We start from the raw sequence: 23778 nt of genomic DNA, 5'->3' as shown, positions 1-23778 counted from the left end.
GAATATTTTTGCCAAACAGACTTTTTTACAAACGCCTGCCTTTCTGTGTATCCACGTGTAAAAACAGAGCATTTGGGAAACAATGGCTTCACAACAACGACGACGGCAATATACCAGTTTCTCTAGGTTTGTTTAGCAGTGCTATAGGTCTAATTATAATTTTGCAGCCAAATGTAATAATACTGCACCACATTACCAGCACTCACAGCGTCTGTTGGTGTTTTTGTGTGTCCTCGTCTGGATGGAGATGTTTTGTAAAATGACGGTCGTGTGGATGGATATTTTTTAAAAAGCTCAAAAAAATAACCTCAGTAGTGCAGACGAGGCCTTAATCTCTATGTCTGTCAATGTTAACTCTTAGCATGCCAACAGCCTGTCTTGTCACGTCTGAAAGCGAGTCACTGTAGCATCCAGTGCCCTGGTGAAGCAGTGCTGCTGAGAGAGAGCATGATAACCTCTCGTCTTGTAATGTGAAAGAAACCATGTCCGGCAGCGACAGACACCAACTCTATTTAGCCTATTGGGACTGCTGAACTGTGTGTTCTATGGTTATGCCCCACGCTCTTTACCTTAATGGTGGTATTATTTTTTCTACATTATGTTATTTTATCCAAGCCAATGAGCTTCACTACATTGGGGTGACTCCAGATCTCAGAGACAGATTTGTCTGGACGGCTTAAACCAGCGTATGTCTATTGCTATATACTACAAGTAGAGATGTAACAGCAAACCCTGCAGTACATTTGAATTTCACTGCAACAGGGTGAGCAGTTCAACCACTTAGAGGCAACAGGGGTTGTAGAGTTACAATTAAATGTAGAGCAAGTGACATCAAGTGGACAAGTAAGGGGATCTCGCTGAACTTGAACTAAAAGGTCCAGTGTGTAGAATTTAGTGATATCTAGTGGTGAAATTACATGTTGCAGCTGAACACCCCTCACCTCACCCTCTCCTTCTAAACATGAAAGAAAACCTGTGGTAGCTTCAGTTGTCATAAAAACTCAAAAGGTTTTAGTTTGTCCAGTCTGGACTTTGGTAAAAAAAACATGGCGGCTTCGTAGAGAGGGTCCATTCTGGGGTAAAGAAACAAAATTGGTAAATCCAATCTAATGTAGCTTAAATTCAATCACTGCTAAACAACGAAAGTATTTTAATTCACAAATGAATTCCAATGGCTTGGAGGAATGTTTTCCTTTGAGGAATCATGCCCTTGTATTGAATGTGTAAAGGCATTCAGTATTATTGATGGTATCCTGACAGTGATTACTAAAAGCAAAGTAGAAACAATTAAAAATAAGCAGAGTGGTAAACATAATTATACGCTGTGGCATTGATGAAATTAATTTATCAAGACAAAAAAAAAAAGGGAGGACTGAAAAAGCAGCAAATGAAAATGTCAGGAGATTAAAAAATCATCTTTTTTAATAAATTATAATTAAAAAGTAAAAAAAAGACAAGACAATCATTTATTTAAAAAGTAAGAATTTGTTAAAATGAAAAACTATTCTGCCCATGCCAAAATTTAAGAATTAACTATAGCAAAGTTTCATGTGTTGGTAGAAAAATGTGCTTTCATAGAAAAAGCAAAACTTCACTATGGAGGTAAAGCTGGTCTCTCGATACATGAGTCAGCAATTTACCAAATCTGTCATCATTTGGCAACTACTATGCTTCTCAGGGTTGATCTTAAGCAAGTCACATCACCTGCCTGATTCACAGCTCATCCTGTCCCACGGCAAACACACAGTCCGACTGACTCCCCTCCATTTTGAATATGGCTCGAAGCCGTCTGATGCGATGCTGCGGAGTTTAAACTGTGAGATCCTCCACAGTATTTCACAGTCATTTGAACAGCTGCAGTATTAGCTGTACAGACTATTTCCCCCGGTGACTGATGGCAGCTCACAGCCATTGAGGATTTAGTCCAACTTTTTTCATCGTTTAAAAATGATAGGGGGCGGTGGTGTTAGAGAGCCAATTCCATCCCTGCATCCCCCACTGCAGGCCAGTGCTGGAGCTCAGTTTGTGTGTGTGTGTGTGTGTGTGCACTACATGCTTTGCTGATGGTTGCGGCAAGCTAACCAAACAGTGAGAGAGCGGGCGGCATGCATGGCTTACAGTGCAATAACAGACTGAATTTCAGAGTGTGATCAGACACAACACTCAGGCGAATGATAAAAAATATTTCCTTGCGGGAAATATTAAGCCGAACACATGAACGTTCCACAGGGCCCGTGGTATGCATTAGTTTAAGAGGCCATGCTAATGTCTTCATAATGATAGCACATCATTTATGATTGACATGTACTTTTTTATTCAGTCACTGACTAACTGCAGGCAGGCGACCACAAGGGACGTGTAAGAAGCATCGAGCGCGGTGACGACATGCCGCTTCCCTTTTGGCTTTTGGCCCGTCAGTCGTGGCGTGTTGTTGACATGGCGAGCTCAGTATCTGGCAGCTAAGGAGCCAATGAACTCTTATCAGTGCAACATTTCCTGTCCCATCCTCTGGCCCTGCTCTGCTGCAGCTTAAAGTCTGCATTTGCGCTGACTGTAAGAAATCTGCAAGAGCAAACACATTCAATTAACTCCACCAAACTTTATTATTTAATTTTTTTTTTGGCCTGAGCTTTACTGCCTGAGCCATTAACTTGAGACTTAGAGCCAAATAGTTTTTCAATTTTAGCTGAGTCGAAGATACAAACTGTGGTTTTATTGGGGAATGTGTAACAGCGGGAGACATTCTACAGCAGCAATACTGCACCAAGCTCTATTTAATGATGGCCTCATTACTCAAGTCATTTTACTACTTATTAGTGTCTGGGAGCAGTAATTCATTACACTGCTTTACTGTTACACTTCAATAAAGAGCAGTGTATCTGTTCACATCATTGGAGATCAGGTTAAATCACTTTCTTCCTTTTAATTTATTTGTCCAGGCTGCAGCACCTCCGAGGATTTAAAAGAGCAGTTTTACATATTGTCTACTTACCCACAGTTTAGAAATACACTTTACTGAACAATTCGTAATCACTCTTTTCTTCGCCAAAGGTTTTCATATTGTCCCTCTCAGAATGCTCACTGTTATTATTATTTTTTTCAGTCATGAGAGTATTTTGATGCTAGTGACCCATACTGGCACTAACTTACCCTTGGCACATCTCAGGTTAGCTTCTCGTCTCCTGTTGCTCTCCTCAGTTATCATTTCCCTGCTTCCATTTTGTTTAACTTGCAAAACCCTTTTGTCCCTCTGAACACCCTTGGTGGGGGGGGGCTGGTGTCCGAGGTAAAACCGGTTGCTGTGAAGACGAACACTTTCTCTTGCAAATCAGCCAATATAAACATTCAATAAAAGAGCAAGCTCATTAGTCTAATAAGCTTTATGTCATTACGAGGACGTTATGTTTTCGTCCCTGTTTGTGTGCTGATCGTTGACTGTTTTGTTTGTTTGTGTTTTCAGCAGGATAACACAAAAACTACTGAATGCTTTCCCACAAAACTTGGTGGAGTGCATATATTCGTGCTGATGATATCGATGACTCTGTGGAATTTGTTGCAGCTCGATTGATTTTTTTTTTTTTTTAAGTGGGCCTCAGCAGAAGCAGGCGCTGGACTGAGTTCCAGTCTCGTTCTCTTATGTTGTAATTGTGAAAACAATAGTTTCTAATTTTTGCAGGAGAAACCATCTTCCCTGTCACCTTTCAGGGAGGTTAGTGCAGCTATATCTCAGCTAACCAGGGAAATATCTCTTATCTTCTTCATTGAAGCGTTTCCATCTGTAACTGTCCAGCCTCTGTCCCTAACATTCAGAGCAATCGCACAGAAATCTGCTGCACAGAAATCTGCTGCACAGAAATCTGCGGCACATCATCGTGGCGTAGTGGCACTCTGTGTCCTGAGCAGCTAATGTTTTAAGTAATGGCTTGTGAGGCCTGACGGATCTTCTGGAGCTGCAGGGCCTGGTGCTCAAGAGAGCCGAGCGAATCCATCAAAGCGACAGGATGAATTAGTGCCACAACACCTCACTACCTGTTAGGAGGAACTCCCATCAGCAGTAATTGATTTGATGAATGCTCGAGAGGGGAGCTCTGTGTGACAGAGAGCCACACAGAGCGAGAGAAAGGTCCACGCTCTGTTAGGATCCTTCACATGGGAGGACAAAAACAGGTTTTCACAGGAGGTGGTGACTTAAAGCAACTAAATCAGGGTCAAGAAAAAAAGACTAATACACTGTGTGATTTTCTGTCTTTCTATCCTCTGTATGTACATTTAATACTATTTTTATTTTCACAAATTCAAATACTTGATGATATTCCTGTACTTTGTAGAAGATCTGTATCACAAACAGCTTTTCATATTTCAGTCCATAACTACAACAACTACGATGCACTCAGAAGAAAATTACCACACACACACACACACACACACACACACACACACACATACAGTTGTTCAGGTTTCAGTTTGCATCAACACAAACTGAACATGGATAAGTAAGGTACGTGTTGTGCACTTTGTACTGTATTTAATTAAAAGAGTGTGAGATTAGAAGTCAGAAAGGACATGATCCCAGTAAATACAGAACCCACTAACTTGTTTAGTAATTTTCCTCCCGTCACTGGATCACTCTCTAATCACACACACACTGAGAATTAGCATATTGGCCCTTGAATTAGCATAATAATAATAATTTCTAATGAAACTGAAGCAGAAAACATAGATACACAGAATTACCCTGTTAATCAAACTCATACCAGCGTCTCCTGCTTACTGCTGTAAAATGTGACTGGACTAATTCAGGACCTGTAAACATTTTGTCACATAAAGTCACATCCCATTTGCTGTGATCTCAGTGCCCTGAATAAATGGGGAGCAGTCCACCCCACAATATACTAATACCTGAGCCTCATAATCTTTGTCCACAACAATTCCACAATAACTGAGTGCAAAAATTATAAAAAAATACGTTCTCAACTAGAGGTTCACTTATTATCAATGTTATGGTACTTTCCACCACATCTCATGGTCTTTATCAGCAGAGATAAGTGAAACTATGAACCGGAAAAAGATTGTGATCACAGTTAAGATTATTGTTGTCAGTTGTAATTTGTTTCATGAAATCAGTAATGACTGAAGAGCAATCCCCCGCATTAGAAGAAAATTAATTTATGAAATTAATTTATGAAATTTAACTGGTTGTCATGGGATTTCATGTAAATATCAGCTGAGAAAACACTGATAAATAAACCAAACAGGCAAACAGACACATAGCACCAGTGTGTGCTGCTTTAAAGGGGATACTGCCTCGATATCAAATGATTTATGAAAAGCAACTCCTTCATCTCATCTGTATCACTCCAACACTTTAAATTGCTCGTGTATTGCACAGATCTGAATTCAGGGAAATGCATTTGATCATGTTTACACTGTATATTTGAACAACGCTGTGCATGGAATTCGTTTGTTCTGCCTGAGTGAGAAAAACAGGAATTGATGGCATTGAAATGATAAGAGGTAAAAAAATAAAAAAAAAATAAAAAATGTAGCAAATGGCAAACAATGAGGATGAGGTACATCTGATTCCCAGGAAGGAAAGGAGCGTTTGAAGTCGAGGGTCAGCTTAGATAAGACAAGTTATTCATGTGAATCTGAGGAGGGAGTGTGGAGAATAGAAAGGCAGTGAGAGTGCGATAACCAGACAAGGAGAAAGAGAGAGGCTGTAAATGAAAAAAGAGAGATAAAGGAGGAGTGAAAGGTCTCCTCCTTCTCGTCGCCGCTGCACCACCTGTCCAAAGGATGACTCTCATCCCGCTGATTGACAACTTTCAGATCCAGACACACGCTCCCTTGTGGCCGTTTTCTCTGCCCTCTGCTGTGACTGCAAATCCAAATAGAATTGCAATTCTGAAAATCATTACGACCAGAATCTCCAGGGCTGCTGTAAGCAATGACGCCCCGCCATTCACTGAACGGGTGGACTGATAAAGCCTGCAAATCATCTATTCCATCATGGCTCACACACACTGTAGGTCTGTGTTGTAATGTATTGATTAGTGGAATAGGATAAGCTACGATCAAGTGTGTTTGCAGTCAAATTAACAGATTCAGTTTAGCAAATACATTTCTTATCATTCAAGTTATACTCCATAATTTTGTTATCGCCCCCTCAGTCATTTTTCTTCAGGCACAAATACAATTTAACAACTCCTGCTGTTGGAAATTAATTTTAAACCCAAGGGGAGAATATTGCTGCTTAATATTGCTGCCTGTAAATCCAGTTTAGTGATATTATATATATTTATTAGACGTTATGTTTATGTTAACAAGGAGATCAGTTACTATGCATAATATGCTCCATGTAGTGATGAGGCCTTATGAGCTAACTCCCTTCTGCATTTTAGGGTCTTAGCTTCCTGGAGCTAATTAGATTTCTGGCTCGCTAACTCAACTCACATCAGCCTAATTTTCAGATGCAGCCTGCAACTTTGTTTTTCAGTGAAAAAGCTCAGTACAATGTTTTTTTTATTAGTGTACTCTACCTATCCAGCACCTATTCACATTAGTAACGACACCTTGTAAACATGGTGGTACATAAAGTGCCTTTAAAGCTAAATGCTTATTGATAGGAGCTGGTAAGGTAACAACAGAGCAAAACAGAGAGTATTTATTGGGCTTGCAGTCTTTAAGTAAACTAATTTCCGAAGTGATGCTAATTCTGCTCTGTGTCTAATGACCATATTCCAGATAGCACTTAATGTGGTGATAACATGTTAATATTGTGTTCTCATTTTGCTCTGATGCATGGCCTAGATCGATTATTTAAGATTTAGGTTTTTAATACAAAAAACCATTTACATCACAATTACAGTCACAATCACACTGACACGTACCAGAGCATCATTCTCTCAAGTTAAGAGCTTCTTTAACAAATGTTGTTGTGGGTTGAGATCAAGTACATCATAGAGTATGTTGTACCAGAAAAATATTTTCTCATTATCCATATTGTGATGCTGACATCTGCATGTGTTAACCAGGTGGAACTGGTCATTACATCTCATGAATACGGGTCATAGATGTATGGTCACTGGACTGGTCTATCACTAGGAAAACTGAAGGGAGCTTTGACAGTTCGCAGAAACACCTCTTCGCAGAAACACCTCTATGGAATTCTTGGGTTTAGATACTCGACTTGCAATCCACTTCCCCATCGACAACATACCCAGATGCAAAAAAGCAAAGTTCAACATGCTGGTAACGCTGGCAGACCAGAACTGGCCTTAGGGCTTACAGAGGCTGTGTCCACACACAAAGGAGCGAGTTAATGCTACCTAGAAGTATTAGCTTAAAAACACGTAACCTAGTAATGGTGAAACATATGACTAATGTGAGTCTTTTTCAAAAGTTCAAGATTGGAGGATCAGCCGTTTGATAACACCACTGTTACAGTGAAGGAAACGACGAGTTTGGGCCATTTGGCTTTAACACTGACTGACGATGGAAGCTGCCCAGGTCCAGCTCCAGGAAGGTATTTAAATTTAGAATTAAATTTTGGATTCCAAAGCCAAGCAGTGTGACGGCAGAAATATGCCTGCATTGTACTGAGCCGTGAGAAATGAGAATACTAACTTCACTACCAGCGAGCTAATGTTATCACCAGATATTATTTTAAACAAACTGTATCTGAATTTAAAAAACAAGGCACATCCAGATTTTACAAGCTTACTTCATACCATGTTCTTGATCCACCACTTGCTAACCATTGCTTTGGTTGATTAAAATTTCACAGGCAGTAGATTATATTGTTTCTAGCTGATTGATGTTAATTGTGTGAGATTAAAACTCAAGTCTCTCGGTTAATGTGCTTTCTCCAACCTGCTGACTGAACTCCGCAAAGCTGTGAGTGAAACGACACATGCACCTGCAGTGTTCAGTGATTCTGTGGTTGGAAAAAGTGGCGCCTCCTGAGAAATTATCAACTGCCACGGCACATTAAATAAAAGAGAGCCCCAGATTAAGTGTTTATGTCATAACAGATCTGTTATTGTAGCTCATTAATCTCACAGTTGTGAATCAGGACCAATGTTATTGGATCATGTCATGAAAAGGTGTAAAATCAGTCATTTAATATCAATCAACATTCCATATTTCATTCATCTCGTTTTCAGCTACAGGTTGTGAAAATGAATTAGTGTTGTAGTTTATTTCAATAACTACCAGGGCAAAAATTGTTACATTCTAAGCTTCTTGACCAAAAACAGATAACAGATCTGAACTATATCTTTGAACTGTACCTTTGTGTACGTTTTGGTGCCAACAAATGATTTTAAAAGGATTTAAAATGATTCTGATTTGATAAATGGATCTGATACCTTTACCACTGATGTTTGCTTTACTTTTACTTTCCATGATGAAAGTAATGGGGTTCAAAAAGCTCCCTGCAGATATCCTACAGAATGATAATGAGGATAGTAACTCCTCCAAACTAAATGATAAAATAGGTCTTTTTTTGTTGTCTGATTGTTAATCTCATCTAAAGCACATCAGTTCATTGCATCAGTATCCATTTGGCTACTTCCTAGCTAGCTAGCTGCCACTATTAAGGTTTGTATAAGTTTACGGAAGTCTTGACCATGGTTAGGCTGAGGGTCACATCCTTTGTTGAAGTTACTGCTGGAATACAAGTTACCAGTTTCATCCTCCAACAGATGAGTCTGGAAAAAGGAGGTCGTTTTAGAAAATGTGACCAACCAATGCTGTTATCCCATAGTGATAACAGTCACTATAGGTGCCTGTGGCTAAGGGAGTGGAGAGGGACGTCCACTAACCAGCTCAGCGGTTTGATCTCTGGCACCTCCAGTCTGCATTCCAAATTGTCATTGGGTGAGATACTAATTGCCCTTGATGTCTGCGCCGACAGTGAATGCATGGTGTGTAAAAAAGCACTACATATAAAATGTGTGCATGAATGGGTATGTACGACTTGTTTTATAAAAGCGCTATGAGTGGTCATTCAGACTTAACCACAAATCCATGTTTCATTTCTTATGTACTTTGATGTGTTTGCACTGAAAGTCCTTGTTCCAGCCCTGGACCGACCAGTGTTCATCATAGTAAATGAAATGACCATCTGAAATAGAACTTACTTCCTGCTCAGCACATCAAATATTTTCTTAATGAACTGTTTTCTTCATGCTGGCAGCTGCTGATGTTCCCTGCTCGCTCTACCTTTCCTACGAGCAGGGAGCGAGAGAGTGAGGCAGGGATAACACTGCGGTTGTCAGTTTGCTGCTAAACCTAACTGGCTTTATCGTTTGTCCCTCTTCAAAGGAAACAAAGAATAAAACAAACACACATCTGTGTTGACAATTTGCAGCCTGCTTCTCCTCACCTGTGTTGTATATCAGCTTGTTTGTTCGGAGTGACAGCGACAGCACAAACAGCCTGGTCTGACAGACATGTGGGTGTCGATGACAAATTGGAATACTGTACTCATAAAGCAGCCCGAGCATAAAAGTCACTCTCGCTCACCCCCCTTCCCTCTTGCCCGCTCTGTTCTACATCTCACGTTTCTTTCCCTTCATCTGGATTTGCTGTAAAAACTCAGAAAATGAAGCGGAGAGTTGCTGCTTTGGAGAATTAATGTCAGGGTTTTGCTGCACTCTAGAGCGAAGGAGAACGGATATAGCACATAACAAACAACCCACTTCACAGTGACCAGGGCCTTGAGCTCAGCCACTCTGAATAACTGTGACTTCCACTGTGATATGTCGCAGAGAAATTAAACTTCTCAGACATAAATTTCCATTGCAAACATGTTAAGAACACTGTATGCTAACAATTTGTTTTATATTTCAAACACTATTTGTGCAAATCTATTATCAAATTAAACTGTAAATGTCAATACTTGCCTGTTTGTGCAATACATTTGTGTGATTAAAATGCATTTGTTATCATAATTCATGATTAAGAATTACACCAAAATTACATTATTTGATACAATTACTTTTTCCATCATTTCTCCTTGATGTAGCCTCTGTATGTATGGCATGGTTTCCCAAAATATGTAGCTTGTTTTTCATGCATTTAAGAAAAGATCAAATCATTTCAGTTCACTCTTCTCTCAAACAGCTATTTAAATTATTAATTATAAATATATTATAAATTATTATTATATTTCTAAAGATGGCATAATAATTTGGATACTTTACAGATATATTTTAAATATAAAGTAAATAATATTGGACCAAGAAGTGATCCCTGTGGAACACCAACATTCAGGCACAGTTTTATCTTTAGAGACATAATGACAGCAATTTACTTACTCCAATTTTACCATGAGTTTACATATGATGTAATAACATTTTGTGATCAATAGCCTTTTAAATACACACCATCCTTGTCCATTCCTCTAAGTAATTTTCAATTGTTTAATATGTTTAAGGGGGGGATTTTTGGGGGTAGCAAACCCTCATTGGAATAACTTATTTGTAATAAAATGTTTGGCATGGCATGGGAAAAGGATCAGTCAGGTGATGAAATAAACCTAACTATGAATAGAACCTCGAGTGGCCATGCTGATTTTGATTGCTCTATAACAAGCAAAGGTGGGAAAATGTGATGTTAAGGAGCCTTCAGATCTGAAGATCACTGTGGATGTGGGGTCAGGAAAAACTGAAAAAGTGACTTGTATCCTGTGTCTATAGCACATTATGAGAAAGAGATTTTTGTGCCTGAACCTAGCTCAATCATACAGATAACACTTGACATGACAGACTGTCATCAAAGTGCAGAGGGAAGCCTGTACTACCAGAAGGAAAAAAGGGTGTCACAGATTCAGTGTTTTTATGCTTAAAATGTTCCAAGTAACTAGAGTTTCACTCTGGAATTAGATCAGTTCTTGGGTGGAAAACCTACCGAAGCACTCAGTGCTCAGAGCATTTAACATTAAAGGTCTCCAGTGAATCTCCAGTGAGACTAAGAGAATTCTTGAACAGTTCTTTCCACAGGGCAAAGTTTGGGTTCATTGCAATATTTACACTGTTGAGTAAAATCCTTTCTCAGTGCATTGAAATGATTTCTCTGCTTCAGAAACAGTGCAATCTTTCCAACCGATATGTGGGCTTAAACTCTAGGTTTTGAGGGCTCACATGAGAATTCATCACTCATTGATTTTTTTATAAGTCATCCATGTCTCTGGAGCAGGGCGACAATGTTCGCATGGTTAGTCACTGTAACATTACAGGATGGAAAGATCTAAAGGAGAAGATAACGGACATGGCTGATAACTCCCGTCACTGAGCGCCATGACTGCTGGACTGTGCAGCTCCGATGGGACATCCATCACTGCCGACATGGCAGAGGGAAGCATCACCCCCACACCCCTTCTTCCTCTCCATTTCCACAGTTTTCACCTCCTCCTCCTCCTGCTGCCTCCCCGAGGAGTGCAGGCTCTCAGCCTGTTCTGTTTCACCAGTCAGTCAAGCCCATCATAAGGTTAGAAAGCAAAGCAATCCATCACTATACAAATCTAAATCCACTGTCTGCATCACCATTGTGTCCAGTATCATAGTACAGACAACAGTGGCGGTGAACCATGGTTAATGACTAAATTCAGCCTGAGTCATTCCAACTAAATCACTTATATCCTCAATATTAGATGTTATAATATCAATATTATTGGGTCATTTGCCTCCATCTCTGCCTTTTTATCACAACTCAAGGATGAGTTTTTTAGATTTCTCAGAATTCCCTGTATAGTATCTTGAAATAAAACCATAAATCAATGCTCTAGAAACAATTTAAGAAATAATGTATTATTTTTTCTTCCATGTTATAAACCTTTATACAAATCAATTGTTAGCATTGTTAGCACAATTGATGATAAATCACACCAAAAGTAGTGAGAGGAATACAATATTAAAAAAGCAATACATACTTTTATGTAGCTACATATAGCTTAATATATAGCATAATTAATTACTTTAATAAATAATTTCGGTATTGCACTATAATATTTGATTCGCCAAATAATCTTTGTATTCAAATGGTGGTCTGTGCGTTGAACACTGCTGCACAGTTCACTGTGTACTACAGATGGGGTGAATGTACAAATACAGAATTGAAGATTTGCAGTCCTCATCAGGGTGTTCTATCAACTGCACATCATATTTAATGTGATGTGTTTTCTCACTCTGTACAACTAGAGAGCTGTAATCCCATTCACATGAAGTGATGAGTAACAAACTGTACTAAAGCTCGGTGAGTATTTTTAGAAAATTTAGATCTGTGGGGAAAGCTGGTGATAAAGTCCTCTAAAGGGATGAAAACATTTTATTTTAAATCATCTGCTAAAGACTCTGAAGAGAAATGATTTGATTTACTTAAACATAGTGGAAGAAATGCCAAAAATGACTCTCCTGCTGAAGTATGAGGGTCACATAGCAAAGCTTCTGCACAGGGCACAGCACTCGCTTCACTGTCTAAATCTAAGTTCCAGTGGTGTCACAATGGTTTCATCCACATTATATAAACTCATGTCTGCTCCAAAGATCCCTTTGTGGCCTTAAAATGTCTTGGATGCATATTTACTTTGTTTCATTTAGTATTAACACACATTTGAATCTGTATATGAGCTCCCCCCCCCCCCCCCCAGCTGCTCGTCTGCAGCTCCGACTCATCAAACACACAAACCACTGATTGTTTTCTAACTACACACAGACAGCCGCTAATATGATATATTATTTTCACTTGATACAGTATCTATGGGAGGAAATCAGGCGTGTTTGAAGCAAAAACTTTGAAGAGCAAAAAGCAGAACATGAAAATGATGAGTCAATAGAAGAGGTGGCCTGCAGGTTAATGTATAACAATGTTAATGTATTTATGTATCCCTTTCTACAGCATTAGAAAGGTGACATTAATATTAACGTGAGCCTCCCGCTGAGCTGCATTATCATACAGCTGATAACATGTTGCTAATGTTAGATAAACCTTGGTCCTGATCCGCTCTGACTTCCCTAACTTAGATAAATTATTGTAAAATATTGATAATGACACCATACTCCTACTCTGGTACAGCTCTAATGCTAATGGGGAAATGAGGGATGCTACAGTGAAATTACATATGAAAACTTCATCCCGCACGTCGACAGGATTAGCTCCTCATGTCTGTGATGGATGAGACCCTGAGTGTCTGAGAGTGTTTTTCTGAGACTGTTATTGGTTCACTGCAGTTTCATGGTGGAAACACTCCATCCTGATATTCACCATATTAAAAACACCATATGGACATGATAATGAGGGGGGAAATGAAGCTCCTCTTATGAAGTGAAAAGAATCAACTGGCATCCCAGCTGCCCAAGAGTTTAAAACACTGACTATGTTTAGTTTTATTGAAGTTCTTTTTTTTCCCAAAACTATCTTAAATCAAAAGAAAAAAGAGCACAATTGTGAAAAAGTTGTTGTTGATTAAGGGGACTAACGGTCAATTCATGGTCCTCCGTTGAAGCTACGCTATAGATATGAACGTAGCCTACACACGCGCCCACCCCGCTGTGAACAGTCATAGTTGTACGTAGCTGTGTAGCTCTGCAATTACACCACCAAAAGTGGGCGTGGAGCCGAAACACTAGTGGCCATAGAATGTCTTCCTGCTTCCTCTCCGCCTATTTACAAATTCTCAGAGTCTCTGTTTACTTCACAACAATGGAGAGTGTAATCATGTTTGAGTTGGAGCTGATAGATGTTGAAGAATTACTCTTTCTTAAAAAACCACAAAGAAGAAAAGAAGGATGTGGGAGGAGATGGTCTGTACAACCTTTAAACAGAGTCAGACAATTCTGGAAATACGATGCTGCCAAGCAGACAATCCCAGCTCTTGCAGATCGTGTTGCCTCGACACATAGTTACATTTTATGGAAGGTGCACGTCAGGGTACACGTCTATCAAAGGCTACGCCGGAGCTACTGCGTAGATTTGATGCAGAAGCATGAATTGGGCTCATAACCTCAGTCATATCTGGAGGGCAGGTGTTGTGGTGGCCTGATTAAGACCATGATCACGTAGTTGCTCCACCCTCCATTTACATCTGGCTGAGCACCTTGATCTGATTAAGGGCAAAAAAAAAAGCCCACATAATGCATATCCCATGGATCAGAGGGGAGGCCCGGCTGTTAATTGACCTTCTGGTAAATCTGGTAAAATAGAACAGAAAACTGTAAAGAGAAGCAGCCAAAATGTTACAGACAGTGGAGAGTAATAAAAGCTGCAGAGGAAGATTTTATGGACCAGCACTCAGTGAGAACGAGCCAGATTCTGATCACACCGAATATGTCACCTGAGAAGCTGTCATTAGACACACTCTCAGCACATTTTAGCTCCTGCTGATCATTTGGACTGAACAGTTGAGCATTAATGCAACAAGAACCATCACAGAAATTCAATATGTTCCACAAAAACGAAAAACAAGTCATCTTAACACTCATTTGGAGTCAAAGATACAGTATTCATTCTCCTTATTGTTCTGTTTAGCTTCACAGCTAGTTGATAACTGTGCTATTTGCTGCTGGGCAGGAAGTGAACAGTTTTTTGGGGTTTTCACTGATGCGGCTGAAAATGAGATTAATTAGAGTGCTGGGACTGAACCAGAGTGTAAGGCTGCAGGCCATCAAATCAAAACAATAAGTGCGGCTTTAAGAATCAGTGGAGCTACTACACTCACAGATACCCATATATGATTTTTTTTTTTTTGGTCTTCATTTTAAATGCAAATTGCTCATTGCACAGGATCAGTGTCTGAGAAGTATGGTGGATACAGAGGCCTAGTGCCATCAAACAGGGCTGTTGAATCCTCTCATGTGAATGCAGATGTGAGTTTTAGAGAGGGCTGCTCCGTCGCTTTCAGCTGAGACCGAGCCGTGCACGCCAAAGACTCTGGAGCCACAGGAGCACCTGGAGATGCAAAGCAGGGTGGACTGGGTTATCCAGTCGCTCCCTACTTTCAGAGACATCCCTCTCCCCGGGCTACTTCAAAGCGCCTCTATCGAGGTGCTGCTTCGCCATAAAAGGATTGCACTATGAGGAGAGGGAGAATCGAGGGGTGTGAAGCTTCCCTCAGGATCAAACCCGGGTCGTGAACAGGCGCTCTATTTCCAGAGAACACCCTTCAGTGATCAGCTCCAGGTTTGACCTCTGAACTGTGGAACGCGATTGAAAATCTGGAGCAGTGCATTGTGTAGAGAATAGAGGCTGTGGTCATTAATCACACCTACCACCTTGCGTGTGCGCACACGCAGACACACACACACACACACACACACACAGGCGAAATACAGGCTGCGGAGTCAAACTGGCTGGTTATTGTGGGAATATTTAAGGGATCTTGGTCTCCAATTTAACACCTTCAAAGATCCAAATCCAAGGATGATTCCCCTCGTTCAGCCCCCCTCTGGACTCCAGACACCACAGTGTGTGCTATTATCATTGACTTTATGGCCATCACCAAGGTCAAGTGTTGTTTTGGCTGTTTGTGTGAGCGTGCAGCCGCCTGGGGAGGCTGAGATCAGATCAGAGGAGCCCAGGACTCACAGGCAGGTTCACAGAGGTGACAGTTCACACAGTGTTAAGTGCTGCTACAAGACTAGGTCACCTTGACATGTCATTTCCAAAGTTGTGCCTTTTCAATCCGCCTACCGAGATGCACTGGGATTATAGGTCAAAGGTCAGCTCTACAGAAGCGACCTCAGTTTCAATTATAGTTTCATTTTAGTCATGTTAATGTGTCTCTTTGGTGACTTCATGGCATTTTATCATCATTTTACTCCCAGAGGTTTTAATTTACATGAGAACAACGGAACATACAAATTTGGAGATTTAAGCTATATGTTCGCACAAAGCTGACACTATAAATTGATTTATTTTAATATTTATCAAGTACCTCGATATTCTATTGAAGTGTTCAGTTTTTTTATCATCACAAAAATCTCAATACCAAAATTTACATTTGAGAGTAAAACAAAATCACATGAATATAAGAGTTTACTTATTCATTTTTTGTTTTTTTGTATAAATACATTTGTTTATAAAATAATTTAAACCAAAATACAAAAAGTGACTAGGACATTTTACAGTGTAAAAGTAAACTTGTCAGTGCTCTCTTGTGGACAGACTCTGTCTGTATTGATTATTCCTGTTATTAAAATCCCTTGTGTGATCTTTATTTTGCTGAAGATTATACTTCAGTTGTAAAAAACAACCAAAGGAATCAAGAATCCCCACCGGCATGAATGACCCCTAAAACACTTTCAACATCCCATGATACCTGCAAACACCTCTGGAGCCTCCTCAAACGCGCTCATTAAGAACAACACAAATGCCTTCGAGCCTGCAGTGGAACCTCTGGGATGTTTAAAGACCCGCTGAGGCCCCCTGGAGGCCCTCAAATCTTCCTCGGGCTCCATTTCAAGACCTCCCACCCCACTTGTCAACGCCTCAAAAGGAGTGGCGGTTTGTGTGAGCGTTGTGTGCGAAAGCTGCTGAATGCACAGAGCTGGGTAACAGGGCTGAGCTGAGGACAGTGAGATGGCAGCGGGGGGAATTGCCATGTTGTTCTCCAAGACTGAACTCTCAGCCCTTTTGTACTCGGCTCTCTCCAGCAGCCGGGGCTTGAATAGCTCTGAGGTGACACCTCCATGCTGCTCTAAAAGCTAAGTAGCACAAAGGTTGAACAAGGAACTGAGAGAAATGTTCACTTTGTTGACATCTGGGCAGAGAGAAAAAAAACATAACACTGCACTGAACTGTACTGTAAAGCGCTTTGAGTCGTCATCAAGACTAGAAAAGTGTTGTATAAATACAGACAATTTACCATTCGCACACCCCACTGCTCCCACTTGATGGCCACACAATGCACTTGTTCTTACTATGTGTGTGAGTGTGTGTGTGCGCGTGTGTGTCGCACAGCATGTGGGCATTTGCACAAATGCCTTTGCTATATAATTTAATTAATACTGGTCCACTCTTGATTTCAGCTTCAAACAGCTCATTGAAAACATATTGCTTTTTCATTATGTTGAGCTCATTTCCAAGCCTGTGGACTGAAGAGGGGGTGTGTGAGATGGGGGTCGCCGGGTGCTGCTGCTGCTGCTGGTGGTGGTGGTGGGTGTTCACACTGTGTGAACTGTGTTGTAGTGATCTCAGTGGGACTTTCCTTCCCTCCCCACCGTGCAGACTGCTTGACACTCCAGGCCCCATTTGCGCTGTTTGATAATAACACTTTAATGTGACTGCGGTGGCTGTTGCCAGTGGGACCACTGCATCTGTTATTCCCAGGGGAGACAGGAGGGAGAGGCGGTTTGGGCGGGTGGGGGTTTGGCAGCAGCGGCAGAGGAAGCCGCCAACCACAGAGACCTCACATCATGCTGCACCACATCCTGGGCGAAAAGAATATCTGCCATTTTTTGTTTTCATTAAAACAATGTCAACATGGCTCAAATCCTACAATCCCTCCTGTAGTATGTTTTTGTCTATGAATATGAGAAGAAGTCAAACTGAGGACATGAAATCCAACGATTCCCCCAGAAAATAAAAAATCTTTTGCCAGCAAATAATAATGATAAAGCAAAGGAGGATATATAAGAAAAATATTGTGAGAGCAGATAAGCAAAATCAGCAGTGCTCAAATATGGATGAAATATGATACAGTAACATTTAAGCCATTGTCAAAGGCCAGATCGAGCAGCTATGAAATTCAAGAGCTGAGAACTCTGTTTTCAAAATGTCTTTCACTGAGATCCCTGAACCCACATTAGTCTCAAATAGACAGACAGCTATTAACGTCAAAACCTCAGCACAGTTCTTCTCTCATTCATATCTATCAACTTATTTACTGTGTTGAATGAGGAAAATCATGTGTAGCAGCAAAATTGCAGGTTATTCAAAAATGGAAAGAAAACTAAAACTTTAACTACAATTTGATACCAGATTAGAGTATAATAAGGATGCCGAAAAAGACACAACACCTCTATCATTTATCCCTATAAACTGCTGCGGTTTACACGTGCGGAATTCCCATTCAAATAATGTATGAATAGAAATCATGATAATCCCAAATGGAATTCTTTTCTCCGGGAATAATGAGAGGTGTGTTAATTAAATAAGTAGAGTCATAGGTGATGGTCCCGCTCAGCCTCTGTACGGCAACAGTCTACCTGCCGCCCTGTTATCGGGGTCAAGGCGCGGCTCGCAGACAAGAGGCTTAAACGGAGACTGGAGCCTTAAACACGAAATAAAACCATCAAAGTTCAGCTCTAATCCTCCGCTGCTGAGGATAAGGCTGATGGTTAACGCGCTGCACAATAAACTCCGTTTACTCTAGGCGGGGTGTGTGTGTGTGTGTGTGTGTGTGTGTGTGTGTGTGTGTGTGTGTGTGTGTGTGTGTGTGTGTGTGTGTTTACCAGCTATAATTCAACTTTGACAACAGGATTTAGTTGGAAATTCGTATTTTTAATCACTGCTGCGCTGTACTCAAACACACACACATCTTTTCCTCGACAGCAGAATTTTTTTGTTACAATAAATTCCTTACGATATTTGATGTCGACAAATTAAATCTAGCTTCACAATTTCATCCGAAAAGACAGCAGGCGAGGTAAAAAATAAATATATATATATATATATATATATATATATATATATATTTAGTAGAAGAAGAAGAAAAGGCCGAACAATTTGCAAAGGCAAAAAAAAAGAATGGAAAAGTTTAAAAATAAGCGAAGACAATTTCAATTTAAAAAATCTCAAGTTTTGTAAAAAAAATATATAAATTATGGAATATATGTTTCTGGTCTGGCCTGGTTTAATCCCCGTTCTGCAGATATTTAAGGTGTGAGGCGCGGAGGGGATTGAACCGCTTTCAGCACCTTGGAGAGCTCCACGTCCACCCGCTACGTGGTGGCTTTGAGACAATGAAGAGGACACACACGCGCACGGACACGCACGATCACACACGCGCACGAACACGCTTGAACAACTGCAAACACAAGCTACAATACTGCCACCAAAAAGTAATACACACATATTTACATTTTGCAGGATTATATTAAACAGTGTGTGTGTGTGTGTGTGTGTGTGTGTGTGTGTGTGTGTGTGTGTGTGTGTGTGATACATTTGACTAATTCATGCACTTTATACTTCACCGACTTTCATATAAATTTCCATATGTAATTCATTGAATTCACAGTGATTGCACCTGTTGGTAGTGGTCTGACATCTCTAAGTTATTACAACAAATATATTTAGATAAAATAAAGAATCTGGTCATGGATCTTTGAGTTGTATGTTTGATTAGAGGAAATAAGAATTTAGAAGTTTTGCGTTTTCTGTTTTTTCATATGGTCTGAACATCTAAAAAGAATGGTGTGAAAATGTAAAAGGTTTAAAGAGGATCAATTTAAATGTTCTATGCATTCTACCTGTTTATGTGAGACACTGCAAGTTTAAATCATGCTGCTTTTTACTTTAGTCAAAATAAAACCATTAATGACTTCAGTTTAAAAAACATCATTTGTTATACACTCACAAAGCTGGATCATGTATTAGAACATATTTCCATGTTTATAACCAAACACATTAAGTTCGTCCAGGAGTTGAAGTTTAACTCAACGACCGATTGCCACCTTGTTATTTTTACCTTGTTGATTAATTTAAAATAAACTGAACCAAAAGTAAAAAGTGCATCTCCCACAGCTTCAGTTTGTTTTCCACGACGCGCCTGGTTATTTAACCAGCCGGACAAGTCACCGGGTCCCTGCCTAGCCCGCTCGGAGAGTGTGTTCTCCGACAGTCCAGGCAGTCAGGGCAGGTTTGGTTTGTTAGGGCGCCCCCGTGAGACCATTTTGCTGCATGTGCTGTTTAAAGATTTCTGTTGTAGGCGCATCGTTTCTGTATTATTTCTGAACAAAAGCCTATAAATATCCAATAAAAAGACAAGCTGTCTCTAAAATAGCATCAGACTCATTTTGACCCGTTCTTTCTTTGTGGAAGCTCAATTTTCCTCAACAATATTAAGGAGCTGCGTATTACGCACATAGACACAGGGCAGGGAACACGCGGTGCAAGTTTCACTGTCCAACTTTACATTTGTGTACTAAGTGCAGTGACAAAAGCAACCACAAAAAAGTCTAAATAAAGTTTGGATTCTTGCTTTACACACAGTTTATCCAAAGTGGCACCCGGTGGAGCCAGTGAACAGCCGCGGGCAGCTGTGCGTGTGAGCGGAGTAAAGTGCTCCACTGTGAGTTCATAATCACAAGTGTGTGCTCCAGACTTTGAGTGTGAGGCAGTGTAAAAGCAGAAATACAGACAGAGCGGGAGAATCAAACTCACCAGGCAAAGCGCGGGCGTCAGGAGGACCACGGCGCACCAGCACGTCACCCGCATCCTCCCGGCACTCAAACTTCCACTAATGTCCCACTCGGCTGGTAGTTGCAAGCTTTGCCGACCATAAATCCACCCGGTGTCTGTCTCACAGCGCGGCCAAGCTCCTCAGCAGCCCAGGCGAGAAGAACACGGTGCGCCCCATGTCCGCGGAACACAGACTGAGAGTTGGAGACGGCGAGGGGGAGGGGGGGGAGGAGGCGCAGGGGACGGAGGATCAGTTGATGCTGATGCTGCTGCTCCGGGTGAGGGTGGAGGGGTGGGGGTGCTGTCAGAGGGTTCGGGGGGAGGGGGCAACAAACAGCGGTTAGTGGAGAGTTAATCCAGGTGGAGAGAGCAGCGGGGTCATCGCTGTGCGCAGGGTTCGAGTCCTGGTTGTCTGGCGGCCGGCGCACGCAGCGGACGGAGCGCTCCGATCTGAAGGGAACGGCGGAGCTTTCCGCTTTATAACGAGCGCCTGCAACACAACCTGGGAGAGTGTCGCTCCAGGAGGGGGGAGGGGGTGGACGAGAGCGGAGGTTGGGGAGGGGGGGGGTTCAGGAAAAGACGAATAAAACGCGTGGAGATCTGTGAAGGATGGAGAGAGCGCACACTCTCGCTCTCTTTTCTCTTCTGGTGGAGAATGAATGAGCTCTATTCAAACAAGCCCCAACTAAACCTGAATAAACAGCGGCTGCTGTTCACTGAGGCCGTTCCGATATGTGACTATCACCACTGTCAGGATCTAGAATGCTAAGAACATAGGGAACTTAGGCACAGTGTTTGTACATATTCAAGTTGGATGCATAAGTGTGCATTACACTGTGAAAAACACACAACATCCAGTCACTGCTCTTTATTGAAAACAAAGCCAATTCATAATAATAAATAAACATTTCTCAAGCTATTTTCAATAGAGATGAACTTGTTTGTCTGAATTTTAGTGTCAGTATGGTGATACAAGAAAGAATAAGAAAGACTTCTAGACTGGAAATGATCATTTTAAATTTAGAAGAAGCATAATCTGGAACTAAACCGTGAGTCTTTAGGTCATAATCCATAATATAAGCATCATATCAAACCCAGTTTGGTGCTGCATACATTCAGAGTATTTACTAACGGTTATTCTAGGTTTAGACATGCATGTAGAGTCCAACATGTACAAGTATTTTGTGCGCAAGACAGTTACAGTCTGTGTCATGTAATCGAGTTATTTGAAAGAGCAGCAGATTTATGCTGTTTGTTGGTGTAACAGCTGTTTAAGTCTTCAAAAGTGCATCATTCATTATAAACAGATATAAAAGGTGCTCATCTTCCTCGGCTGGATCTCAGACACTTTTCAAGCTGAACTCTTCATGAGGGGTTTGGAACAGAAAACCACTGGTTCTGTCAAATCAACCAGAACTGAAATCGTGAGGATTGCACTGTGATTTGTACCGTGCAGCTGAACTACTCGATTTTTCATGTGTGTTGAGATAATCTGATTTAACCTAATCAGACAGAGAGCTTGATGGACAGGGCTGTTTTAACCTCTCACGGATGTCAGGGGCAAAAGTAAACCCCCCCTGCTGATTCTTCCCTGTGCATTGGGTTTCCTTCAAATCTAATGAGACTGTGTTGTTAATTTACGTATTTGACAAGTTACATCAGTGAAATCTTGTATCTTGTTGTTTGATCTTGCAGCACAGAATCCAGTAGTGGGCAGTTTCTGTAAGAGACACATTCATTAGAAAGGAGAAGTGAAAAAATGCACTTTAGTCAGTTTATGGATGTGTAATATTTTCTGAAAGCTATAGCCTCAGTTCATTTGGATTTATGTAGACTTATTTTTCTCTTATATGTGTGTCAACTCCTTTTTAGTTTCTTGCACATGTTTTGTATACGTCACACCCAAAGATCTAAATCACGTTTGTCTTGTAATCTCATAAAAAGGATGGGCCAAATACATCATGACACAGAAATAAGTATTTTTGTCATGACTGCAGTATTATTCTTAAAGTTTTATGGTTCAGTTTAGACTCTCGCAGCACTTAGTTCAATCCTGTTCTGGTTCAATACAGAAAATGTCCACTTGACTTAAGATACTCTGTGTTTATTAATATTTCCCCACCATCTTTCCCAACTTTAACCATAACAGGATGTTGGCTGCCAAGTGCATCCATCAATTAATTATGATTTTTTTCTTGTTATTTTCAAACTAAATATGTGTTTCTTTCATGTGCAGCGTCAGCATAATGTTGAGGTTTTAAAGCTGGATAGTGACCTTTACAAAACAGGGTCTCTTGATTGGCTCCGCACTGTGGATTTGCCACCTTAAGGTCTCTATTTGTTTAATTAATCGAATGACCACAAAGTAATTGCAACACAGTCCCCTGAGAGTTTGGGCCCCTGGACAGTTGCCTGCTTTGCTTGATTAGTGATCCAGACACGTGGTGTCAAGTTATTGTCTGTAAAAGTTTATCTCACTGCTCTTTTGTGATTTGTTTGGAAATTAAGCTGGGCTCTAAAGACGTTGTTCCATGGCAAAGTCCTCATCCACATCATGGAGCTGCTCTTAACATCAGAAACACTTGACTGAAGACTCTATTTTGCTGACCTCTCATTTCCCATCTGGACCCAACATTTCATTTCAAGTCCTGAAAAACCTCACCAGAAAACCCATTGTTATTTTATTCATTGAATATATTTAACTCAAAGAAAACATTGTTTCAAGAAAGTAACCACTGACTCCACTTTACCTTTTGTCCCACTCAGGCGATGGGGACTCGGTCACATACATATTGAGTGTCCTCCATTAGCCGGCTCCTGGACAAATATTTTTGAGGATACTGTCCCAAACTCACCTTGAATATTGTTGTACATTCATGTATTGAGCTGGAACACTTAAACTGGCCCAAAAGCGAGTCTTTCTACTTGTACCTGCTGTCAGAGCAGCCGGAGGCCACTGTCTGGAAATCTCTGCATACTTTGCTAGTGAGGGGACCTTTAAATTGAGAAATACTGTAAGAGGGATACTTGTGATCTTTGTGAGGACCATTTTAAGCATAGACCCTACAGAGTGAGGACATTTTTGGAAAGTGAGGCTGTTTGAGGGTCGAGACTTGGTTTTAGGTTAAGGGTTAGAATTAGGTTTAGGTTAGGGCTAGGCCTGTAGTCTGGATTGTTAAGGTTAGAGTAAGGGGCTAGGGATTGTACTGTCATTGTGTCCTCACTAAGATAGAAGTAAGACATACGTGTGTGTGTGTGTGTGTCTGTCTGCTCTCCATGCCAGCAGAGGTAGGATAGGGTGACCAAGGCCCACTCAGATGCTGAGTGCGTGTTTCTGGGCTGGAGATAGATAGGGCTCTTTTTGTCAGGGAACAGAAG

At 40.9% G+C, this 23778-nt stretch overlaps 1 protein-coding gene across 1 annotated transcript in view; it reads right to left on the bottom strand.

The window, feature by feature from the left end:
- The window catches only part of nxph1 (neurexophilin 1), a 46791-nt gene extending 25903 nt beyond the window's left edge, over nucleotides 1–20888 (bottom strand). Inside the window, exon 1 of the mRNA XM_020090399.2 lies at nucleotides 20383–20888. Within this exon, the coding sequence (XP_019945958.1) occupies nucleotides 20383–20436 (54 nt within the window). The 5' untranslated portion in view covers nucleotides 20437–20888. The remainder of the gene's footprint in view (nucleotides 1–20382) is intronic.
- Nucleotides 20889–23778: the final 2890 nt, after the last annotated feature.

This window comes from Paralichthys olivaceus, chromosome 20, assembly GCF_024713975.1.
Source record: "Paralichthys olivaceus isolate ysfri-2021 chromosome 20, ASM2471397v2, whole genome shotgun sequence".
Lineage (NCBI taxonomy): Eukaryota > Metazoa > Chordata > Actinopteri > Pleuronectiformes > Paralichthyidae > Paralichthys > Paralichthys olivaceus.
Note: the sequence above shows the minus strand (reverse complement) of the source record. Positions and strands in the feature narration are given on the sequence as shown.